This window comes from Calliphora vicina, chromosome 3 (genome assembly GCF_958450345.1).
Source record: "Calliphora vicina chromosome 3, idCalVici1.1, whole genome shotgun sequence".
Classification (NCBI taxonomy): Eukaryota; Metazoa; Arthropoda; class Insecta; order Diptera; family Calliphoridae; genus Calliphora; species Calliphora vicina.
In genome coordinates, this window is record NC_088782.1 from 110,535,862 (window position 1) to 110,561,853 (window position 25,992).

A 25,992-nucleotide genomic window follows, 5' to 3' on the forward strand; every position below is an offset into this window, starting at 1 on the left:
TTAATTATTATTTTATATTTTCTAATAAAATAGACCTTAAGCTTGTTAATGAGTAGAATTTTGTTAAGATTTCGGTTATGCACCTTACATTCTGCATGCATTGAAAATAAGAATTTTTTAATTTTTTCGCATTTTTTTAAAAAAGTACTTTTACTTTTTTACATTTTCTATAAAACTTTCTTAAAGACCTTACCTAGTTTTTAGTATTATCTATAAGTAGACATCTTAAGTAAGCAGGAAAATATAATTTCATTAAGATCTGAATATGCACCCTACCTTAAAAGCATAAAAGGGAAATGATAAAATTTTCAAATTTTTGTACTTTTTTTTTAAATTTTCTTTGAAAGTTTCTTAATAATATTAAGTATTTTTCATATGTTTCTGAAAGCTTACCTTAAGTAAGCTGAAAAGTATAATTTTCTTCAGGATCTTCAGATCAGGAGATGCACCCTACCTACAGCACACATACAAAATCAGTTATTTTTACCTCAAGTTCAACTGTTCTCAAATTTTTTCTAAAAAGTACTTTTATTTTGTTTTAATTTTCTTTGAAAGTTTGTTAATAACAGTCAATATTTTTGATAATTTTCTGGTAGTATTTACCTTAAGTAAGCTCAATAGAGTTTTTTTTTGTTAAGTTTTGGACCTGCACCCTACATTTAGCATTAATAGAAAATTAGTAAATTTGTATATTTTTTTCTTTTTTTTGAAAGAAGGATCTTCACTTTTTTATTTTTTTTAAATATTATATTAATAACATTTAATAGTTTTTAATATTTTCTATAAGTATACAGCTTAAGTAAGCTGAGAAGTTTAATTTTGTTACGATCTAGCTTTGCACCCTACATTTAGCATTAAAATAAAAAATCATAAAAAGTATCTTTTTTGCTATATAATTTTATACAATTTTATTAACCATATTCCCTATATTTTCATATATTCTGAAAGAATACATCTTATAAAAGCTTATGATAGTAATTTTGTTAAAATTTTTACTTGTACCCTACCTACAGCATTAATCGAAATGAAATACTACATTTCATTTTTGTTAAATTTAAACAAAAGTCTTGCATAATTATAAATCCATTCAATAATTTATAATTTATTGGAAAGCTCGCATAATTAGCTATCCATTGATATACAATATAGCTTAAAAGTGACAAATTATCAGACTGAAATCAATACTTCACTTTTAAACTAATGCTTACATTTTTGTCTATTTTTCGCTTTTTTTATCCAAAGTCTTTTATGGAATTAAGTTTTATTTAACTTATTATACATTTTTGTAAAGAAGATACATTTACCTATCCATTGGTATACGATTTGTCTAAAATTCTCTTTTCACATGAGAAATTAATTGACTCAAAGTAACCACTTCATTTTAAAATTAATTATTTTATTTGCATGTAGATTTGCTATTTTTGCAAAAGTGTTTAATAGATTTTAGTTTTGTTAATTTTTTTATACATTTTTGTAAAGAAAACTCAATTACCTATTCATTGATGTATAATAAGTTTTACTAGACTTTTTCACATGTTAAATTAAGGTACTTAACATTTTATTTCACTTTTATTTTAATTGTTCAAACTTTTCTGTTTCTTGTTTATTTTAGCAAAAGTCTTTTAAAAATTTGGGTTTCATTAAACTTTTGATACATGTTTGTAAAGAAGACACATTTGCCTTTCCATTGATATACAATTTGTGTAAAACAATTTTTCCTTATAAGAATTTAAAAGACTCGAAGTACTTGTACACTATAAATTTCATGGTTCCACTTTTATGTATTTTGGTGATTTTTTTGATAAAAGTCTTTGATGGATTTTTGTTTTGTTAAACTTTTTATACATATTTGTAATGAAGACTCTATTACCTATCAAGTGATGTATAAAAAGTTGAACTTTTGTTTGACACTTGTCAAATAAATGGACATGGAACATGTTTTCTATAAATTTCATGGTTCCACTTTTATTTATTTTGGTGATTTTTTTGTTAAAAGTATTCCATGGATTTTTGTTTTGTTAAACTTTTTATACATGTTTAAAAAGAAGACTCTATTGCCTATCCAGTGATGTATAAAAAGTTGAACTTTTGTTTAACACTTGTCAAATTAATGGACTCGAAGATCATGTTTAGTATAAATTTCATGGTTCCACTTTTATGTATTTTGTTGGTTTTTTGATAAAACTCTTCCATGGATTTTTGTTTTGTTAAACTTTTTATACATGTTTAAAAAGAGGACTCTATTGTCTATCCAGTGATGTATAAAAAGTTGAACTTTTGTTTGACACTTGTCAAATTAATGGACTCGAAGAACATGTTTACTATAATTTTCATGGTTCCACTTTTATGTATTTTGATAAAAGTCTTTGAAAAGTTTTTGTTTTGTTAAACTTTTTATACATGTTTTCAAAGAAGACTTTATTGCCTATCCAGTGATGTAACTTCTGTTTTCCACTTACTAAATTAATAGACTCGAGGAGCATGTTTACTATAAATTTTATGTTTCCACTTTTATGCATTTTTATGGTTTTTTTATAAAAGTCTTCCATGGATTTTTGTTTTGTTAAACTTTTCTTGCATATTTAAAAAGAAGACTCTATTGCCTATCCAGTGATGTATAGTAAATTGAACTTTTGTTTAAGACTAGTCAAATTAATGGTTTCAAAGAACATGTTTACTGTAAATTTAATTGTATATTTTGGTGGTTTTTTGATAAAATTCTTCCATGGATTTTTGTTTTCTTTAACTTTGTATACATGTTTGTAAAGAAGACTATATTGCCTATCCAGTGATGTATAAAAAGTTGAACTTTTATTTAACACTTGTCAAATTAATGGACTCAAAGTAAAATTTAACTATAAAATTTGTGCACTTTTATGGTTTACAAAAGTCTTCCACAAATGTTTATTTTATTAAATTGTTTATACATTTTTGGAAAGAAGTTACATTGAGCTCTTCATTGATATACAATAAGTCTAGCTTGACATATTTCCACATGCCAAATTATGGTAATCAGTAGAACATGTTAAAAGAACATTCTTTAATTTTTTGGTTTGTTTGGTTTTCAAGAATTCTGTATTTTTGTTTTTGATTTTTAAACTTTTTATGCATTTTTAAAAAGCAGACACAATTACCTATCCAGTGATGTATAAAAAGTGTATTTTTTGTGTTTGCACTTAAACTCAAATTCAGTGTTTCAGATATGATATTTCGTTATACATTTTTGTCTACATTTTTTACAAAATTTGTTATATTAATAGATTACGATATAAGCTTTCTGCTCACCAAAATTTAGCTGTTTAGATCAAGCCAAATACGAGTTACAGTGTGGCAAATGTTGCTTTAGTAGAGATAAACTTTGAAACATAATTTTTAAAACCTATAAAACTTCGAAGTTTTTACTTCAAATTTCATAAGATTTGGTATATTGATAGAAGAGTGCTTAAACTTTGCAAATAAAGAAATTAGTATTTCTAGGTCAAATATTAATTGACTTACAAAAGGTCAAAGTTGTTCAGTTTTTTTTTTTGGTGAAAATGTGAAATTTTCCTTTTTATAATAAAATTAATTATTATTGCATAAATTAGTTTACAGTGGTCATGTTTTTGTTTAAAACTATTTTCTTTTTCACTTTAATGCTAATTTTAATTAGTTTTCGTTGAAAAAAAATGTAAACTTTTATATAGATTAAAGCTAAGACAAGAACTGTCATCTCTTTCTACTTTAATCTAGCAAAACCATTAGTTTTTGGCCAAAAATCTAATTAAAACAGACTTAATTATGCAATTTGTTTCTAAAATCTGCTACTCATTTCATTTGTTGCGAAAAACTTAATTACAATTTCCTAGGTTTCATGAAATTCTTAATCCCTTTAGAACTTTTAAAGACCCTGCCCTACCTAACTCCAACCAATTGTTAAAATATTTGTTTATATTTACTAAAAAATCAATATTTTGTCCATTTCCTTCTTTTATTTTGTCTTCAATCTTCATTAAACATTTCAAATTCAAAGTGTTTCAAAGTGTCTCTGACCAACAAAAAACTTTTTGTCTTAACCGACATCATAAATTTAACAACACTTGAACATGTTTTTCTCATACACAACACAACTATCCCCACTATTGAATTACAATTGTGGTTTAAAAGTCGAAAAAAAAAAATTAGAAAAACTTGAAGGAAAAGAAAGAAGAAAATTGAAAAGCAATTGAAAAATTCCCATTATCAAATAGTTGTACACAAGCGGCGGCATGTACGACGACACTTACAAATTTTCTTTAAATTTTTCCAACATTTTCTTTTCTTTTTTTGTTTCCACACTAACCAAGTTAAGTGATGGCTTTGGTGTCCCACTTTTCATACTGTCCTTGACCTACTCCACTCACAATATCGACAATAATAAAAAAAATATATATAAATGTATATATGTAATAAAAACAACATCCATGACAGCAATAACGAATAAGACGAAGAAGAAAATTGACTCATACTCATAAAAACAACACGAACTATAAACCAGCAACAACAAGAAAAATGTTACAACAACTAGAAGAAGACCAAACTAAAAACACACTTACTTACATACAAAAAGAGTTTATTTTTATTACACTCTCTCATCTACACACACATACTTTTACCAAACACAACATCATTTTACAATGACAACAAAGAAAAAAATAAAGAAGAAGATTAAAAATAAGAAAATAACAAGACTTATTTCAACTGAAAGCAAAAGTTGTTTAATAAAATGTTGTAATAATGACAACAATAAGAAAAAAACTACTCCGCTATTTATAACATACATAATTCCAAACATAACTCTCACTCTTTCTCTCTCTGTCTCATAAAAACTGTAATTAAAAGAGAGCTTTCTAACAACGAATAACTGGTTATTTTCGGCTAAACTTTTTTCTTATTCGTATGAAACAATAAAAAGCTTTTTGTTTTTCTTTAAATGGTTTTTACTTGTTGAGAGTTGCTAAGAGATTTTTGTTGTTCAAAAAAAAAAGAGCATAAAATAGAAAATTTCTTAACGTATGAGCAATGTTGCAATACTCATACGTCATGTAGTAACACGTGCTTTGGTATTAGTAAATTAAGAAAGATGGTAAAAATAAAAAATCTATTACAACATAATAAAAAGAGGCTCTCATTATTTTAATATTTAGAAATAGAGGAAATTTATAGTTTCTCTTTTCTAACATCTAACAACTCTTTCATAATTTAAAGCAATTCATCATTGATTTTTTAATATTTTGCAAATAGAAAATAGGCCTGCAACATTTTAAATTTATGTTTAAAGGGGAAAAAAGTTGGAAGAAAATAATATAAATAAATTTAGCAAAAAATAGATTGATTTTCTAGTATAAATCTAGGCTGAAAATAAAAATGAACTAAAAAATGATATTGAAAACATAAAGAATAAATTTTTTCTCTCAAATTACAGACCAGATAATTATACAAATAACTTAAATTCTACCTTTACAATCTTCCCCAAACTGAAATTTTCAAAACAAACTGAAGATTTTGAAATTCTTATACAGTAAAACCTTGATAATCCGGATAATTGATTGCAGACCCTAATCCGGTTTATCAAATAATACGGACAACCGAAAAAAAATTCGAATTGCATAGAAAATAATTCGTTTTTTTTTTAGCAAAAAATGTTTTTGAAGTAAAAATTAATAGAAATTAACACTATACAATAGTTTCTATGCAATATGGATTATAAAGTTATACAAATGCAATCAATCCGGATTATAGAGTACACAATTTAATGAAAACTGATGTCCGGATTATCGGATAATCCGTATTATCAAGGTTTTACTGTATATTAATTGTTATCAATTTTTAAATTTATTACAGGTTTATAAAACAAATTTTGTACGAAAATTTTATAAAATTAAAGATTCTTTATGAATAAGGGAGTAAATAGTTTCTCTAGAAAAATTTTAAATTAAATTTTTTAAAAACATTTTCCAAAATATTGTGGTTCCATACAGCCAAAAATATAATAAAGTCTTCATGTAAAGTTTTACGCCAATTGAGATTTTGCAGTCTAATGATAATTTTTTTTTTTAATTTCAAACAATATATTTTAACTGCCTTTAAAATGTCTTCATTTTAATCAGATTTTTTGTAAAACATTCTTTGAATTATCATGATTCTATAGCACTAATAATAATATAAAGTCCTCGTCTAAAATTTTATAGAAATAGCGAATTTGCACATAAACAATATAATATAAAGTTTTTAAATTAAAAAAAATAAATTTCAAACTTAATTCTCTAACAGCCTTTATATTGCATAAATTTTAATGAAACTTTGTAAGAATATTCTCCAAAATATTTGGATTCTATAAAACTAACACGGGAATAAAGTCTTCATACTAAATTTTTCTAAAGTAGCAATTTTCCAAACAAACAGAACATTTTAAAATTTCACAACATAAAATAGTCACTTCAAACTTTTTACTCTAACCGGTTGGAGGATGTAGCAATTTTAATGAAATTTTTAGAGAATGTACTCAATGATTATGTGATTCCATAGAACTAACTCTGGAATAAAGTCTTCATACAAAATTTTTCTCAAACAGTAATTTTGCAAACAAACAGAAAAAAAACAATATCAAATCCTAAAATAGTTACAGCAATCTTTTTGCTATTACCAATTGTAGTGTGCACCAATTTTAATAAAAATTTTAGAGAATGTACTACATGATCATGTGATTCCTAAGAACAAACACTGGATTAAAGTCTTTATACAAAATTTTTCTTAAACAGCAATTTTGCAAACGAACAGGAAAAAAAACGATTTCAAAATAGAAAATAGCTACAGCAATCTTTCTGCTATTACCAATTGTAGTGTGCACCAATTTTAAGGAAATTTTTACAGGATGTACTACAAGATAATGTGATTAATGTTCTGGTTTAACTTATTTCTATAGAAAATAGTTCTGGTTGAACTTATTTCTATAGAAAATAGTTCTGGTTAAACTTTTTTGTATAGAAAATAGTTCTGGTTTAATTTTTTTCTATAGAAAATAGTTCTGGTTTAATTTTTTTCTATAGAAAATAGTTCTGGTTGAACTTTTTTCTATAGAAAATAGTTCTGGTTGAACTTTTTTCTATAGAAAATAGTTCTGGTTGAACTTTTTTTATAGAAAACAGTTCCGGTTGAACTTTTTTCTATAGAAAATAGTTCCGGTTGAACTTTTTTCTATAGAAAACAGTTCCGGTTGAACTTTTTTCTATAGAAAACAGTTGCGGTTGAACTTTTTTCTATAGAAAACAGTTGCGGTTGAACTTTTTTCTATAGAAAACAGTTGCGGTTGAACTTTTTTCTATAGAAAACAGTTCCGTTTGAACTTTTTTCTATAGAAAACAGTTCCGTTTGAACTTTTTTCTATAGAAAACAGTTCCGGTTGAACTTTTTTCTATAGAAAACAGTTCCGGTTGAACTTTTTTCTATAGAAAACAGTTCCGGTTGAACTTTTTTCTATAGAAAACAGTTCCGGTTGAACTTTTTTCTATAGAAAACTGTTATGGTTGAACTTTTTTCTATAGAAAATAATTCTGCTTGAACCTTTTTCTATAGAAAATAGTCCTGGTGAACTCTTTATAGAAAACTGTTATGGTTGAACTTTTTTCTGTAGAAAATTGTTCTGGTTGAACTTTTTTCTATAGAAAACAGTTTTGGTTGAACTTTTTTCTATAGAAAACAAGTTCGGTTGAACGTTTTTCTATAAAAAACAGTTTCGGTTTAACTTTTGTTCCCTGGTTTTCCATAAAAATAGTTTTTATTTAACAAAAACCAAGTTATTTAAATCTTATATTTATTTACAAATTTAGGTCACATTTTGTAACAAAAAATAAAACTGACCCTATTCCTTTTTGTTTATCACCACAAAATATATACAATAAATTATATTTTTCGCTTATTTCGTGTATTACCAACAAAAAATTTACAAAACAATAAAACAAAAAGTTTCCCAACTAAATTTATTACATTAAAAACATTTAAACAGACATTACAAAATAATAGTAGTATGCGATAAGATAAATAATGATTTTTCCTTAATATTAATATTATTGAAATTATACTCTTTTGTTAGCAACTCGCACTAAAGAGGGAATCTCTTAAAAAATGTTGTAATAAATTAAGAGCGATTACTCATTATAGTCATACGTTTTTCAATATTACAGAACAGCAACCACAAAAGTGGAAAAACGCACTAAAATCTGCATTCGTCATGCCACAATGCTGCTGTCACTGCCACAGTGGCTGCCGCCACTGCTGCAACAACATTGAGAAAAACTCTTTTTTTTAATTTAAACTATGTATAAGAATACACTAGCAACAACAACAACATGAGTATGAGTACATATTCATAAACATACACATGCATTCTCCTCATCATACTCTTGCTGGTAGATTGCATTTTTATTTTGTGCTCGTTTTTTGTACATGCATGTCACTTACACTATTGCAAATATTTTTGTAAACAATACGCTTGACCTAAATTTCATACATCGTTAGATGTTTATGTAGCTGTGTGTGTGTGTGTAAATGTGCAAATGATTTTGAATATGTGTTGGTATTGTTTTGTATATATGATTTTTTATTATTATTTTGTTTTTATTATTATTTATTATTGTTGCCACTTTTTGATTATGGGGGAAAATTTTTTGGGGATTATTTTTTAAACTGTTTCGGATAAACTTTTTTCAATAGAAAACAGATTCGGATAAACTTTTTTCTATAGAAAACTGTTTCGGATAAACTTTTTTCTATAGACAACAGTTTCGGATAAACTTTTTTCAATAGAAAACAGATTCGGATAAACTTTTTTCAATAGAAACAGATTCGGATAAACTTTTTTCAATAGAAAACAGTTTCGGATAAACTTTTTTCTATATAGAAAACAGTTTCGGATAAACTTTGTTCTGTAGAAAACTGTTTCGGATAAACTTTATTCTATAGAAAACTGTTTCGGATAAACTTTTTTCTATAGAAAACTGTTTCGGATAAACTTTTTTCTATAGAAAACAGTCTCGGATAAACTTTTTTCTATAGAAAACAGTCTCGGATAAACTTTTTTCTATAGAAAACAGTCTCGGATAAACTTTTTTCTATAGAAAACAGTCTCGGATAAACTTTTTTCTATAGAAAACAGTCTCGGATAAACTTTTTTCTATAGAAAACAGTCTCGGATAAACTTTTTTCTATAGAAAACAGTCTTGGATAAACTTTTTTCTATAGAAAACAGTCTCGGATAAACTTTTTTTATAGAACACAGTTTCGGATAAACTTTTTTCTATAGAAACCAGTTTCGGATAAACTTTTTTCTATAGAAAACTGTTTCGGATAAACTTTTTTCTATAGAAAACTGTTTCGGATAAACTTTTTTCTATAGAAAACAGTTTCGGATAAACTTTTTTCCATAGAAAACAATTTCGGATAAACTTTTTTGTATGGAAAACAGTTTCGGATAAACTTTTTTCTATACAAAACCGTTTCATATAAACTTTTTTCTATAGAATACAGATACGGATAAACTTTTTTCTTTAAAAAACAGTTTTGGATAAACTTTTTCTATAGAAGCCATCTTCGGATAAACTTTTTTCTATAGAAAACTGTTTCGGATTAACTTTTTTCTATAGAAAACTGTTTCGGATAAACTATTTTCTATAGAAAACAGTTTCGGATATACTTTTTTCTATAGAAAATTGTTTCGGATAAACTTTTTTGTATAGAAAACTGTTTCGGAAAACAGTTTCGAATAAACTTTTTTCTATAGAAAACAGTTTCGGATAAACTTTTTTCTATAGAAAACAGTCTCGGATAAACTTTTTTCTATAGAAAACAGTCTCCGATAAACTTTTTTTTTAGAAAACAGTCTCAAATAAACTTTTTTCTATAGAAAATAGTTTCGGATAAACTTTTTTCTATAGAAAATAGTTTCGGATAAACTTTTTTCCATAGAAAATAGTTTCGGATAAATTTTGTTTGTACAAAATTGTAAGTTTTCTATTGAACACTTTGTGGAATACAAATTTTAACTTAGAATACCTTTATACTGGAAAGTATTTGCTGTATTGGCAACCCTTGTCATTGCTTACTATATTCTGTTCTCTTTTATTTAGATGTTTTGTTTATATATGCAGTTTTCTTCTTTTCTTTTTTTATTATTTTTTTTTTGTTGTTCAATAGTGTGTTCTTTTGAGTTTGTGCAACAACTACAACCATTCAACGAAATGTATAAAGAATTGCGCGAGTATAAAATTTATTCCAGCTACTTGTACCCCCTATTTTGTGCTCCATATTTATGAGTGTAATTGCAGCAGTAGTAGTAGTTGTTGTGTTTTTTTGTTGTTGTTGTAGTAACTATTAGTAAAATAGTGTTTTTTTCTCTTAGGATTGAGGTGCATAAAAACATTATATATATTCTTTCTACAAAATGTTGATATTGACAAAATGTAAAACCAAAAACAAGAAAAAAAGAGGAGAAAAACGTTTATTGCGTTGCAATTATTTACTTGAAAACAACAAAAAAAATCTATGAACGTTTTTTATGCTTAGTTTATTCCTTTTTGCTAAATAGTTGTATGAGTATGCAAATCAGTTTGTAAAATTCAGTGTCCTTTTCAAATTACAGGAAAAAACTGGGGTGATTTGAAATTAAATTTTTTATTTAAATTTAACTTTGATTATCCTTTGTAATAATAAGTGTAAGAATCTGTTCAAATAAGGGGTGATTAAATTATTGACTTTTTAAAAATAGTAGTGTTATAAACTTATTTTCTATAGAAAACAGTTTCGGATAAACTTTTTTTTTATAGAAAACTGTTTCGAATAAACTTTTTTCTATAGAAAATCGTTTCGGATAAACTTTTTTCTATAGAAAACAGTTTCGGATAAACTTTTTTCTATAGAAAACTGTTTCGGATAAACTTTTTTCTATAGAAAACAGTTTCGGATAAAGTTTTTTCTATAGAAAACCGTTTCGGATAAAGTTTTTTCTATAGAAAACCGTTTCGGATAAACTTTTTTCTATAGAAAACTGGTTTGGAAAAACTTTTTTGTATAGAAAACTGTTTCGGATAATCATTTTTTATAGAAAATGTTTTGGATAAAATTTTTTCTATAGAAAACTGTTTTGGATAAACTTTTTTCTATAGAAAACAGTTTCGGATAAACTTTTTTCTATAGAAAACAGTTTCGGATAAACTTTTTTCTATAGAAACAGTTTTGGATAAACTTTTTTCTATAGAAAACAGTTTCGGATAAACTTTTTTTATAGAAAACTGTTTTGAATAAAATTTTTTCTATAGAAAACTGTTCGGATAAACTTTTTTCTATAGAAAACTGTTTCGGATAAACTTTTTTCTATAGAAAACAGTTTCGGATAAACTTTTTTCTTCGGATAAACATTTTTCTATAGAAAACTGTTTCGGATAAACTTTTTTCTATACGATACAGTTTCGGAAGGACTTTTTTCTATAGAAAACTGTTTCGGATAAACTTTTGTCTACAGAAAACAACTTCGGATAAACATTTTTCTACAGAAACAACTTCGGATAAACTTTTTTCTACAAAAACCAAAAAAAACTGTTTCGGATAAACTTTTTTCTATAGAAAACTGTTTCGGATAAACATTTTTCTATTGAAAACAGTTTCGGATAAACTTTTTTCTATAGAAAACTGTTTCGGATAAACTTTTTTCTATAGAAAACTGTTTCGGATAAACTTTTTCTATAGAAAACTGTTTCGGATAAACTTTTTTCTATAGAAAGCAGTTTCGGATAAACTTTTTCTATAGAAAACTGTTTCGATAAACTTTTTTCTATAGAAAACTGTTTCGATAAACTTTTTTCTATAGAAAACTGTTTCGAATAAACTTTTCTATAGAAAACAGTTTCGGATAAACTTTTTAATCATTCCTAGCACTTTTATTATTACGACAAGCTCTGAATGCTCCCACTGACTAAATCAAGATCTTTAGAACTTTAATGGAATGAATGTTTTCATACCCATCATTATTATTATGTTCCCAACCATTTTCTTGGCATTGAAATAAAGTCCTCAAATTGAATCGTTTATTTCAAAAACCACTCAAGCAACAAATTATTGATTTTGAGTAAATCAAAGAACAATTCCTAGCAACCTGAAAATTACTTTTAAAAAATATATATGAAAGTTATAAATTTGTGAAACTTTATTAAACTTTATTATATAAACATATATTTTAAAAAGAATATAAAGTTTGCACTTGACTGGTTTCTGAAAAAAATATAACTCTCACTATTATAAATTTCATAGGAAATATTCTAATTTTATTAGGAACATTAAAAGTATAATGACAAATGAACTTTTTAACATCATACATATTTGTTCTCTAATAACTATTCGTCATCATATATTCATTCTACAGTGCACTCTGCTTATTTGTAGGCCATTGAAAAATATTCCCATAAAACTCTTCATATCCAATCAAGTAGGATTTTAGAGCTTGTAAATTTATTTGTTTTCATATTTATTGATACCTAAATTATATATGAAAGAAAGAAATAGAAATAGAGGCCCAGTCAAGTGCTGTCACTTGACTTATTTCTGCACTAAACACAGGTAAAAACGTTGTTTTTACCTTTACAAAGCAGTAATCGGCCAATAACTCAATTTTTGATTTTTTTGTTGCTTAACTGGTTTATGAAATAAATGATGTAATTCAAATGTGGAAAGAAATCGTTGAGTTCAGCTTAACGAGTCTTTTTTCAATATCTGGTTATCGTTTTTCGTAACGATAAACCTATAATTAACATTTTTTTGTATGAGAACTGTCAGTTTATCGTCACGATAAAAAATAACCAGAGATTGAGAAAATGGGGGTAAGGAAGATTGTTTAGAAAGGTAAATTATACATCTGGATTAATTTAATAGGAAGATAAAAAGAGCTAAAATCGAGCAATACGTCAACTGATCTTCAAGATGAATAAGAAATTTCTCTCGCTTCTTTCTATTGTTCTATTTAGTATAAAATTTCGGTTTCACTCCCAAAGAAGCTGTGTTTATTTCATTATTACATATTTATTCTACTGTATTTATTAATAGAACCTCAGGAAAAAGATCAATTTAGTTTTAAAACAAATAAAACCTTTTTTCAAATAAAGATATGAAAATAAACTCTTCATTTTAAACCACTTACCCATTATAACAACTTTGCTAATGTCATATTTGTGTTTCCATTCTCGTTTTAGCTGTGAGAGCCGACAGAATGCGCGGCGGTAGAAATAAGTTTGGACCCATGTACAAAAGAGATCGAGCGCGAAAATTGCAAGTGATGCGACAACGACAAATTGCATTGCAGGCCCTGCGAACGTCTATGGGTACGGGAGAAATGAAAGCGACACCACTCTCGCCCGGCTACCAGCAGGCCTATACAAATATGAATATAAAACAAGAAATACAAATACCTCAGGTAAACCATACAAAATTAACTTTCAAATTTGATATTTATGGCTAATTATTTAAATTGTTTTTGTTTAATTGATTTGCATAATTAAAGATTTTTTATTTTTCAATGAAACCAACTTATTTTAAAACCATAAACACGTCAATGTTAAAATTTATAATGACCTTGACATTGACCCATTTTCCTAATTTAAGACAAAACAAATTTGTTTTATTATAAAGCAAAAGTAGGACACTTTTTTTATTGTGTTTTAATACAATATTAAATTAAACACAATATTTAAATGCAATATTGTTTAGTTTTTTTTATAAATTATTTTTATTTTTTTAAAATAAATTAAATTTTTTTCTTAGGTATCCTCTCTAACACAATCACCCGACTCATCACCCAGCCCCATTGCTATTGCCTTAGGTCAGGTTAATGCCAGCTCTGGTGTGATAGCGATACCTATGAACGGCAGTAGTGGTGCTGGTGGAGGCGGTGGCGGAGGAGGAGGCGGCGGCGGTGGTGGCAATAGTGGCAACAACAACAACAACAGCAGCAATACAAGTGATGGCATCAACCGCGTTGGTAGTGGCAGTGGTGGTGGCAGTGGTAATTGCCATGAAACTGGCACAGGATCCTTACAAAGTGCCAGCGATTCAAAACTGTGGTATAAAGAAATTTTACTTTCTATTTTTGTTTTTCGTTTTCAATTTCATTTAACCGCAAGTGTATGTTTGGTATTAAGGGTGTGTTTTAGAAAAGATAAATTTTATTTTTGGGGTTATAAAGTCATTTCTGGAAGTATGTATTTGAAACCACAGAAAAAACTTTAAGATTTAGATTTTTCTTTTATTTACATACATATTTATGTATGTAAATAACACTGTTTGCTGTCATATGTAAAATTTGAGAGCAAAACGTAGCAGTAGAAAAATATTTTGGGGCATGAAATCATTATTAAACCAACCTTTTAAATAAAAATGTTCACGTTTGAATATTTTCAAAAGCAAAAGCTTTTCATATCTTTAAAAAGGAATTTATATTTAAAGAAATTGATATCTTCAAAAGCTTTTTGAAAGCTTAAAATCATATATAAAGCACTTTTTGGTTGTAAAACATAACAAATTTTAAAAATGTTTAAAAGCTTTATTAAATCCTTCTGAAAGACTTGTAGATTTCTTAATGTTGAAAGCTTTTTTTAAAGGTTTATTTGAGTTTAAAACATTTAATCTTTCTTAAAGACTTATAATCAATTTCTAATTTTACAAATTTTTAATAAACAGAAAAATTGATTATGAATAAGGCTTGAAGAGTTATCTTAAAGATTAAAAGCTTTAAAATCCTTTCTAAAACTTAAAGCTTTTCTACAACTTTTAAAAGTTTTCGCCCAACTTAAAATAATTCTTGAAGATTAAAGGTTATTTTACAGTTTGAAAAAGCTTTCTTAAAAAGTTTAAACGTTTTCTTTGAGCTTAAAACATTATTAAAGCATCTCTAAAGACTAACAACCCCCATTTTCTCAATTAAGATCATTTTTGTATAAGAACTGCCAGTATATCGTCACTATAAAAAATAAATAGAAATTGAGAAAATGGGGGTAAGAGTTATCTTAACGATTATAAACTTTCTTAAATCTTAAAAGTTTTATTAGAAACTAAAACCAATATTAAAGATAAAAAGCTCAAAAATTTTCATAAAGCATAGCAGCGGAAAGATTTTCTGAAGCTTAACAGCTTTTGTAAATTTAAAAGATTTTTAGAACTTTAAAGTTCTTTATAAAATTCGTAATTTTTCTTGATGTTTAGAAGCTTTATTTAAACTTTAAAGCTTTATTTTAACTTTAAAGCTTAATTTAAACTTAAAAACTTTCTTAAAACATCAAAGCTTTCTTAAATCTCAAATGTGTTTGTAAATTTCAACAAAAGCTTAATAAACTAAACTTAAAAGCTTTTGACAAATAAACTTTAAAAGTCGTAAAGCTAAAAAGCTTTCTTTAGGGTTAAAAGCTTTTCTATACAAAAAATAAAAAAAGTTTCTTAAAGCTTAATAGTTTTCTAAAAGCTCAAAAGCTTTCATAACGCTGAAAAAAAAATTGGAAAATTAAAAACTTTGTTGAAATTCAAAAGCTTCCTAAAATCTCAACATAACTCTTAAATCTTTTCTAAAGCTTAGCAGCATTTCAGAACTTAAAAGCTTTTGAAAAATAAACTTTAAAAATCTTAAAGCCAAAAAGCTTTCGTAAAGTTTAAAAGCTTAAAAGAAAAAGCCTAAAAGATTAAAAGCTTAAAAGCTTCCTTAAAGCTTAAAAAATTCCTTAAAGATTAAAAGCTTTCCTTATGGCTTAAAAATTACTTAATAAAACTTAAAAGCTTGAAAGCTTTCTAAAAGCTTAGAAGCTTTCTTAAAGCTTGAACATTTTATTAAAGTTTCATCAGCTTTTAAATATTTTCTAAAATTAAACTTAAACATTTTTAAAGATTTTTTAGAACGTTCAAAGTTTTCCTAAATCTCAAAAAGTTTCTTAAAACTTTAAAACTTTTTGATTTTAAATAATACTTATTTAAACACACAAAAAAACGTTATTTTCAAATCTATATAAATAAAGCTTTTAAAGGTTTGCACTTTTTCTAGCAAACATAATAAAATTTTTATTAATTCTCTCTTTTTCTCACCTCTCTCTCTCTTCTCATTATTTATTAACCCTTCGTTAAGCTTCGACTCGGGCACACATCCTTCTAGTACCGCCGATTCCATAATAGAACCCTTAAGGTAAGTTAAATTTTTATTTTCAATATTTATCTTAATAAAATAAAAAAAATATTTATTATTTTAATATTTCCAGGGTCTCACCGATGATCAGGGAATTTGTACAGTCAATAGATGACAGGGAATGGCAAACGCAACTATTCGCGTTGCTGCAAAAACAAACGTACAATCAAGTTGAAGTGGATCTCTTTGAATTAATGTGTAAAGTTTTAGATCAAAATCTATTTTCCCAAGTTGATTGGGCCCGTAATACTGTGTTCTTTAAAGATTTGAAGGTGAGTAGTGAATGAAATTAATTTAAGAAATTTATAAAATTTATATTAATTATGATTTTAAGATTATGAAATATTTAGTAGAGCCTGAAATAAACCAATTTTATAGTTATACAGGTTAGATTTATAGGTTTTATAAAAAATTAATCTAAAAAATCCAATATCTGATTTATCATTCTTTTCAAATCAATTTATATCTTTAGCTGTTTTTAGAATGTATAAGTAAAACATATTTCTGATTTATAATCCTTTAAACTCAAGTTTTATCTTCAAATCTTTTAAAGATTTTAAGAATGTTTAAGAAAGAAATATTCATCGAATTGCTCATTAGGTTTTTCTTTCTTAATACTGCATGATTTGTTGTTTGATTTTTTGTATATATTTCTTTATATTCATACTATATAATGACAGCAACAACAACAACAACAGAAGCAATAAAGATTGCATTAGCAACAACAACCAAACGTAAATTATGTAAACTTATTTAGCACTCTGTCTGCGTCATCGTCAGACCGAAAGCAGCACACTCTAAGCTATGATGACAACTTAGCGCTTTTTCGCACTTTAATTAGTGATAATTTTAAATTTAGAATGTGTAGAATATGCTAATAAGCAAGACAGTTTTCTTATAGAAAATTGTCTTGCTAAAAAACAGTTTTCTTATAGAAAAGTGTCTTGCTAAAAGACAGTTTTCTTATAGAAAAGTCTGTCTTGCTAAAAGACAGTTTTCTTATAGAAAAGTCTGTCTTGCTAAAAGACAGTTTTCTTATAGAAAAGTTTGTCTTGCTAAAAGACAGTTTTCTTATAGAAAATTCTGTCTTGCTAAAAGACAGTTTTCTTATAGAAAATTCTGTCTTGCTAAAAGACAGTTTCCTTATAGAAAATTCTGTCTTGCTAAAAGACAGTTTTCTTATAGAAAATTCTGTCTTGCTAAAACACAGTTTTCTTATAGAAAATTCTGTCTTGCTAAAAGACAGTTTTCTTATAGAAAATTCTGTCTTGCTAAAAGACAGTTTCCTTATTGAAAATTCTGTCTTGCTAAAAGACAGTTTTCTTATAGAAAATTGTCTTGCTAAAAGACAGTTTTCTTATAGAAAATTGTCTTGCTAAAAGACAGTTTTCTTATAGAAAATTGTCTTGCTAAAAGACAGTTTTCTTATAGAAAAGTCTGTCTTGCTAAAAGACAGTTTTCTTATAGAAAAGTCTGTCTTGCTAAAAGACAGTTTTCTTATAGAAAAGTCTGTCTTGCTAAAAGACAGTTTTCTTATAGAAAAATCTGTCTTGCTAAAAGACAGTTTTCTTATAGAAAAGTCTGTCTTGCTAAAAGACAGTTTTCTTATAGAAAAGTCTGTCTTGCTAAAAGACAGTTTTCTTATAGAAAAGTCTGTCTTGCTAAAAGACAGTTTTCTTATAGAAAAGTCTGTCTTGCTAAAAGACAGTTTTCTTATAGAAAAGTCTGTCTTGCTAAAAGACAGTTTTCTTATAGAAAAGTCTGTCTTGCTAAAAGACAGTTTTCTTATAGAAAAGTCTGTCTTGCTAAAAGACAGTTTTCTTATAGAAAAGTCTGTCTTGCTAAAAGACAGTTTTCTTATAGAAAAGTCTGTCTTGCTAAAAGACAGTTTTCTTATAGAAAAGTCTGTCTTGCTAAAAGACAGTTTTCTTATAGAAAAGTCTGTCTTGCTAAAAGACAGTTTTCTTATAGAAAAGTCTGTCTTGCTAAAAGACAGTTTTCTTATAGAAAAGTCTGTCTTGCTAAAAGACAGTTTTCTTATAGAAAAGTCTGTCTTGCTAAAAGACAGTTTTCTTATAGAAAAGTCTGTCTTGCTAAAAGACAGTTTTCTTATAGAAAAGTCTGTCTTGCTAAAAGACAGTTTTCTTATAGAAAAGTCTGTCTTGCTAAAAGACAGTTTTCTTATAGAAAAGTCTGTCTTGCTAAGAGACAGTTTTCTTATAGAAAAGTCTGTCTTGCTAAGAGACAGTTTTCTTATAGAAAAGTCTGTCTTGCTAAAAGACAGTTTTCTTATAGAAAAATCTGTCTTGCTAAAAGACAGTTTTCTTATAGAAAAATCTGTCTTGCTAAAAGACAGTTTTCTTATAGAAAAGTCTGTCTTGCTAAGAGACAGTTTTCTTATAGAAAAGTCTGTCTTGCTAAAAGACAGTTTTCTTATAGAAAAGTCTGTCTTGCTAAAAGACAGTTTTCTTATAGAAAAGTCTGTCTTGCTAAAAGACAGTTTTCTTATAGAAAAGTCTGTCTTGCTAAGAGACAGTTTTCTTATAGAAAAGTCTGTCTTGCTAAAAGACAGTTTTCTTATAGAAAAGTCTGTCTTGCTAAAAGACAGTTTTCTTATAGAAAAGTCTGTCTTGCTAAAAGACAGTTTTCTTATAGAAAAGTCTGTCTTGCTAAAAGACAGTTTTCTTATAGAAAAGTCTGTCTTGCTAAAAGACAGTTTTCTTATAGAAAATTGTCTTGCTAAAAGACAGTTTTCTTATAGAAAATTGTCTTGCTAAAAGACAGTTTTCTTACCCCCTGTCTATACTTGACAAATATTCATCATAACAATAAATGACATTTGTTGCCAAGACAAAGTTGTCTAAGCAAAAGCACTAACAATTTTATCATAACGAAGCAATAATACTAATAAATGGAGACTATAGCTGATAATTTTTTATCTAGATAACCATTTTGAAGTTTATCATGATAAAAATTTATTAGGTATAACTAGGGAGTTATAGAAAATTGTCTTGCTAAGACAGTTTCCTATAATAAGTTTTCTTATAGAAAAGTGTCTTGATAAAAGACAGTTTTCTTATAGAAAAGTGTCTTGCTAAGGCAGTATGTTTTCCTATAGAAAATTGTTTGCTAAGAATGCTTTCCTATGGAAAACTACCATTTTAACTATTCCTTTGCTCATAAATAATTGTCATCACTGCGCTACTCTTATTATCATTAGCAATCTTTTTTGTTTTGTTTCCAATAATACCAGCAACCCAACAACAACAACTGCAACAACATGCAAAGTTCTGTCTGGTATTACGACCATTCTTCTCCGACAATCTTTGAAGACAATACAATACTTACATTCCTTTTTTTCTATTTTTAAGCCGGCAGAATATCAATTATTGTTGACGTTTAATTTATTTATTATTATTTTGCTTATTATTATTTCTTTTTGCAGTATAGTAAATGCAAGTAGCAATTATTTTTAGTTTTAGCAGTTGTTGTTGTTGCTTTGTTGGTTTTTCTTTGGTGTTTATTATGGTTTGATTGTATTTTTGTTTTCATTTTCATTTGCAATTTTTGTTTGTGCTTCGTTATAATTCGTTTAGAGGTTCGTTCGGTTTGTGTGTTCGTTTCGGTTTGTTTATATTATTTGACCTACTTAGCAACCAAAGCTGAACCATATGTTAGCAACAGAGAGTAGGTATAACCACAGCTTTGGCACAAACATATAAACATACATACGAACATTCATCATTGTATGCCAACAATTACAAATGTCTGTATGTAAGTTTGTTTATCAAAACCACAAAACAAACAAAATGTAAAACGAATGAATACCAAACGAATCGTTTACATTAACGACGATGACTACGACAACAATAACAACAGCAACAGCAGCAATGAATGAGACAACAATTATATGTAGTTGTTGTTGGTGTTGCTGCTGATTTTTTGTTTGTTTTGTTACTATACAGACGACTTGTAATAATAAAGTAGTCATGCTGGTGTTAAGAAAAAACAACAAAAATATATAGAAATCATGACGCAACAGCAGATCTCCTCTGTTTAGCTCGGCTCAGTCACTGTCAGACAATTTATTTTATTATTATTATTACATTGTTGTAATAATTTCGATTTTATTTTTAGTTTTCTTATCAATGTGTTTGTGTCTATTTGTCCAAGTATGTAAATGTGTTTCTAAAACCTAGATATTTTTGTTCCAAAAATAAACCAGTATTTAAAGAGAGACTTTTTGTAACTCTTTAATAAAGATAATTCACTCTTAGTATTTGCTAGATTTTAGATGAGAAAACTGTCTTAAAAAAAACACTTTTTTATTAGAAGACAGTCTTAACAAGACACTTTTCTATTATAGAAAACTCTATTAACAAGACACTTTTCTATCTGTCTTAACAAGACACTTTTCTATTATAAGAAAACTGTCTTAACAAGACACTTTTCTATTATAAGAAAACTGTCTTAACAAGACACTTTTCTATTATAAGAAAACTGTCTTAACAAGACACTTTTCTATTATAAGAAAACTGTCTTAACAAGACACTTTTCTATTATAAGAAAACTGTCTTAACAAGACACTTTTCTATTATAAGAAAACTGTCTTAACAAGACACTTTTCTATTATAAGAAAACTGTCTTAACAAGACACTTTTCTATTATAAGAAAACTGTCTTGTTTGTTCTTAATACCTTTTTCATAAAACTAAATTTTTAATTCAATATTTCTTAAGTTTTGAAAACTAATTTATTTTATTATATTTTGGAACACCAATTTTAATATTTATTTTTTGAAATCCTCTCTTCTAGGTCGACGATCAAATGAAACTTCTACAACATTCATGGTCCGATATGTTAGTATTGGATCACCTACATCAGCGCATACACAATGGCCTGCCCGACGAAACCCAACTGAACAATGGTCAAGTCTTTAATCTCCTCAGTTTAGGCCTTCTGGGCGTACCACAGCTGTCCGACTATTTTAATGAGTTGCAAAATAAATTGCAGGATTTGAAATTCGATATGGGCGATTATGTGTGTATGAAATTTTTAATTTTATTAAATCCAGGTAAGTATTTGTAATACAAAGCAAATAAAATACAACTTTAAATTAAAAACAAATTGAATTAATTTTAATTTTCGAATACTTTTCAGATGTACGAGGTATTATCAATAAGAAAACTGTATTGCAGGGTCATGAAAATGTACAAGCAGCGTTATTAGATTATACATTAACGTGTTATCCATCTGTGACGGTAAGTGTGCTAATATAATAAATTGAGTGGAAATTATTATTAATATTATTATTATGCCACCTAGAAGTTTGTTTTGATATGGTTTTCGATGCTAGAAATAAACAAATCTAAAAAGTAAAGCATACTTTAGGGTGTTGGTTTTTAATGGCAGGGTAGGGGTTTGTTTGTAAATAATTTGTTTGGTAGCAAATTGAAAGCAAATTATGTTGTTTAATTGTTAATTCATTTAAAAGCTGGTTCCAATAGTGGTTTCCATGGATGTTCCAGGATTTGTGAGAGAATTTGCCGAAAAACGCCCAGAATATGTGGCCAGATGTGAAACCGTAATATTCGATCATGACAACGCTGGGCCACATGTTGTAATACTTCTTAAAAACTATTTAGACTGGTTGGAAAGTTTTGTATAATCCGCTCTATAGTCCAGACCTTGCCCCGTCCGAATACTATTTGATTCAATCGATGCAGAACACTCTCTGGGATACGCTTCACTTTGGAACACAGTATTGGCAGTAGACTTGATTCGTTCTTGGCCTCAAAAGATGAGTAGTTCTTTAGGTTCAGAATCTATATGTTGCCAGAAGGATGGGAGACGTGGTTATAAAATTGAAGAAGAAATTGTCCACCAGTGACACTAAACAGTGTTAACATCCCACAGTCTGAGCAAATTACATACCTTAATCATGGTATTTTTCTGTTGTATATGTTTCATATTAGAGTAGATTAATTAGCCTTGTCCGTCTTTAAGTAATTGTGTCCAGAATTGTCTCTCGTCATATTGATACAGGTCTTTAAATTGACGTCTCCTGACTAGTTGCTTGGACAGTTTTCTTTGCCACCTTCGGCTTTTCATTAAACTTTGCAATTTTATTGCATTCGAATATTCGAATCTGTCCCATGATTTGAGCTTATAATCCTTTTCCACCCATTTGTCCTTATCAAATGTGGTTAGGTTGGTTTGACTAGGTAACGTCTGTGAACAATACTTGTGTCCACTGATTCTAACTGGTAAATCTTTAAATAGGAGCGAATTATGAATTTGTGGACCAAATTTGCTTGGACAGTTTCCTTTGCCACCTTCGACTTTTCATTAAACTTTGCGATTTTATTGCATTCGAATATTCGTATCTGTCCCATGATTTGAACTTATAATCCTTTTCCACCCATTTGTCCTTATCAAATGCTGTTAGGTTGGTTTGACTAGGTAACGTCTGTGAACAATACTGATTCTAAATCATTAAACAGGAGCGAATTATGTATTTGTGGACCAAATTTGCGCAAATTTACTCCATAATCTTTTGCACTAGAGAGTGTTTAAGGAGTGCTTTAGGAGTATTATGGTGATGTCGGATTACCGGACTTCTCGTGTCCTCATCGTGGTATGAGATACGATCAGGAGTTGTTATGGACTATATTATATCTCTGAATGAAGTTGATAGGCATCGAGATTCAATGCGGTAATGATTGTTTGTCCAAAGGGTGGTGGGGCTCCTTTTTGATTCATACGTGGACTTAACCTATTATGCAGAACTATAGAGCTATACAAACAGGATCAATGTAATATAATTTCAGGGATCAATAGGGGGTACACTGGATGAAGTAATATAGGTTATTTGGTGTGAATATCCGTATCTGTACCGACAGTAAGCCTGCTTACAAATCCCTATCTGGTTTCTACTCGACATCCAGATTGGTACATGAATGCGGGGTATCTCTTAACGAGACATTCTAACCTGGAGTTATTCTGGGTGCCGGGTCACTCTGGTATACATGGCAATGCTATTGCGGATGGACTGGCCAAAAGGGGCTCACGTCTACAAGTCGATGAGATCGATCTTCAGGTCGGTTTACCGCTATCATGATGTAAATCATTCATACAGCGTAAATTATTTGAGTCTGCTAAGCTTAGATGGTGTAATCTGACAAATTGCTCGATATCGAGGCTCACGTTACCTGTTTTTGACCATCAATGTCATTCACGGGCTAGGCTGCGAGCTCTGATATCAGTGCTTACTGGACACTGTTTGATTGGTGCGCATACTAGGAGACTGAACACAGCATACAATGACTTATGTAGAAGTTGCCATGATGAAGACGAGGAGAAAACGGTTGAACATATCCTCTGTATTTGTCCTGCTCTATCGGGGGCTCGGACTGCGACAATAGGTAGTCAATTTTTGCACGGCCTAGCGGATCTATCTTCTGTGGATATTAGGAAGATTGATTCGTTTATCCGTGCGTCAGGATGGTTCGGCACTGAACCCATTTCTGACATGTAAAGGACCTCTTGAGGACCTGAGCATGATCCTTAGGGTATCACAAAGGGACCAATTCATGGCCACAAGTGAGCTGGTTAATAATGGCTGCCTTAATAACCTAACCTAGGTTGTCAAAAAAGTACCAAAATACTGCTCGATTTTTAAACATTTAGGTAAGAAAACGGGTAAATCTGTATTTTGGTACTTTTTGGCAGCCCAAATATCTTTTAAGCCAATAAACAGAAACATACAGTGTTAAATCGTATTCTTAACTTATCGAATAATAACAAAGTACCAAAAACCAGTTCTTTTTTAAATGGTTTTTGTAACACTTGCCTCTAGATTTAGTTATTTGCTCTGTGCGATGATGAATCAGTCAGTCAGTCACTTAGTAATGTCTTTCTTTTATAAATATAGATGGATATATAGATAATATTAATTGATTAATTGTAACTAAAAATATGATTAATAACTCTCTAACACTGTTTATAACTAATTGTGTAATTGCAGGATAAATTTAGGAGGCTGTTAAGTATACTGCCAGACATACATGCGATGGCAGCGCGTGGTGAAGAGCACTTATATTCAAAACACTGTGCCGGCAGTGCACCCACACAAACGTTACTCATGGAAATGTTGCACGCAAAACGAAAGGTGTAATAAAATGTGTAATGGAACACATTTTAAGGCAACAAAAATATAAATGATTAAACACTATAAGGGGCGGGTATTATATACAATATAAATAAGTAATAAAACACACACACACCCACACACACACACACACAAAAATCATTTAAAGTTAAAAACAAATTTAAAGAATTAAAAACAAAATGGTTTTAAACTAGAAACAGATAAAATAGATAAAAAAGCAAAGCTTAAAAAACAAAACAAATATGATGAAAGATAGAAAGAAATAAATAAATAAATAAATAAAAACTATATTTTTGTGACAATTATAAGATAAAGAAGAAGAAAAAATATATAAAAAATAAATAAACATACTTTCAGGCTTTAAGACACCTTTTTTAAGGCATACTTTCAGGCATAAAACAAACAAACAAACATACATACAAAAAAATAAGAAAATTTAACAACTTTTTAATTTCCAATTAAAATGGTTTTTGTGGTTATTTATAAAAAAGAAACAAAATTATTAAAATAATGATACATATATACAGCTATATATTTTCAATTTTGGGGATTCTCTATATATATACCTATATTATACAAAATAAAAACATAAAAAACTTTGTTGTTAATTTTAGTAAGTAAAACATATTTTGTGAAAAAAAACAAACAAACAGAAATTTAAACTAATTGTTATTTTATGTAAATATAATTTAAATGTAAGCTAAACTAAAACAAAAACTACTTTATGAAAAAAAGTAAAACAAAAAAAAACCAACAAAATTTATTTAAAAAATACCAGAAACAAATTAAACATCACTAATTAAGTAACATAAACAAACCAACAAACAATTTAACTATAAATAAAATAAATAAAACGTTATAAATGTATTTAGATTTTAATTATTATTAATTAATAAAAAAACAAACAAAAAAAAAATAAAACAAATTGTTGCTTGATGTTTAACAAACAAAAATAAAATCTAAATGTTAAAAATTTAAAACATAAAAAAAAACTTACAACAGATACCACTACAACAACAAAAAACCAACAACAAACAAAAAAAAATCAAACAGCAATTGTTCGTTCTTGTTTTATTATTAAATTAATATTAAAAAAAAACAAAAAAAAATTAACACTTTTTAGGGAGTACATTGCAAAAAATTAAAATTAAAAAAAATATTTAAAAGAAAAGAAAAAAATGTACCTTAAACTATATTTTAAATATATATAAAAATAATAATTATTTTTTAAATAATTAAAAACTACAACTACAACAATTCTTTCTGTTAATTTATACTTATAAGAGGTTTATTTTTTAAACGGTTTTTTTATTATTATTATTAATTTTATTTTAAATGTTAAACTATTCTTTTAATTATAAATAAATAAATATTATTGTCAATCATTATACATACATACAATATATATATAAATATAAATATTTTTATTTTCTTTTTGTTATATAAACATTTTATTTACTTTTAATTATTAATTTTATTTTAAAAAATTCAAACCATACAATAACTACTACCTTCATAGTTTTTTAAACAAAATTTTATTAAACAAAAAACAAAACATTTTACATTAAACATACATACATACAATTATGTTGTAGTTTATA

General features: G+C 27.6%; 1 protein-coding gene across 2 annotated transcripts in view; it reads left to right on the plus strand.

The window, feature by feature from the left end:
• The window catches only part of ftz-f1 (ftz transcription factor 1), a 213,203-nt gene extending 187,521 nt beyond the window's left edge, over positions 1–25,682 (plus strand). For both annotated transcript variants that reach the window (XM_065503754.1, XM_065503755.1), the window contains 7 exons: positions 13,254–13,474; positions 13,822–14,120; positions 16,166–16,222; positions 16,296–16,494; positions 21,037–21,295; positions 21,382–21,482; positions 24,248–25,682. In XM_065503754.1, the coding sequence (XP_065359826.1) occupies positions 13,254–13,474; positions 13,822–14,120; positions 16,166–16,222; positions 16,296–16,494; positions 21,037–21,295; positions 21,382–21,482; positions 24,248–24,397 (1,286 nt within the window). In that variant the 3' untranslated portion in view covers positions 24,398–25,682. The remainder of the gene's footprint in view (positions 1–13,253; positions 13,475–13,821; positions 14,121–16,165; positions 16,223–16,295; positions 16,495–21,036; positions 21,296–21,381; positions 21,483–24,247) is intronic.
• The last annotated feature ends 310 nt before the right edge of the window (positions 25,683–25,992 follow it).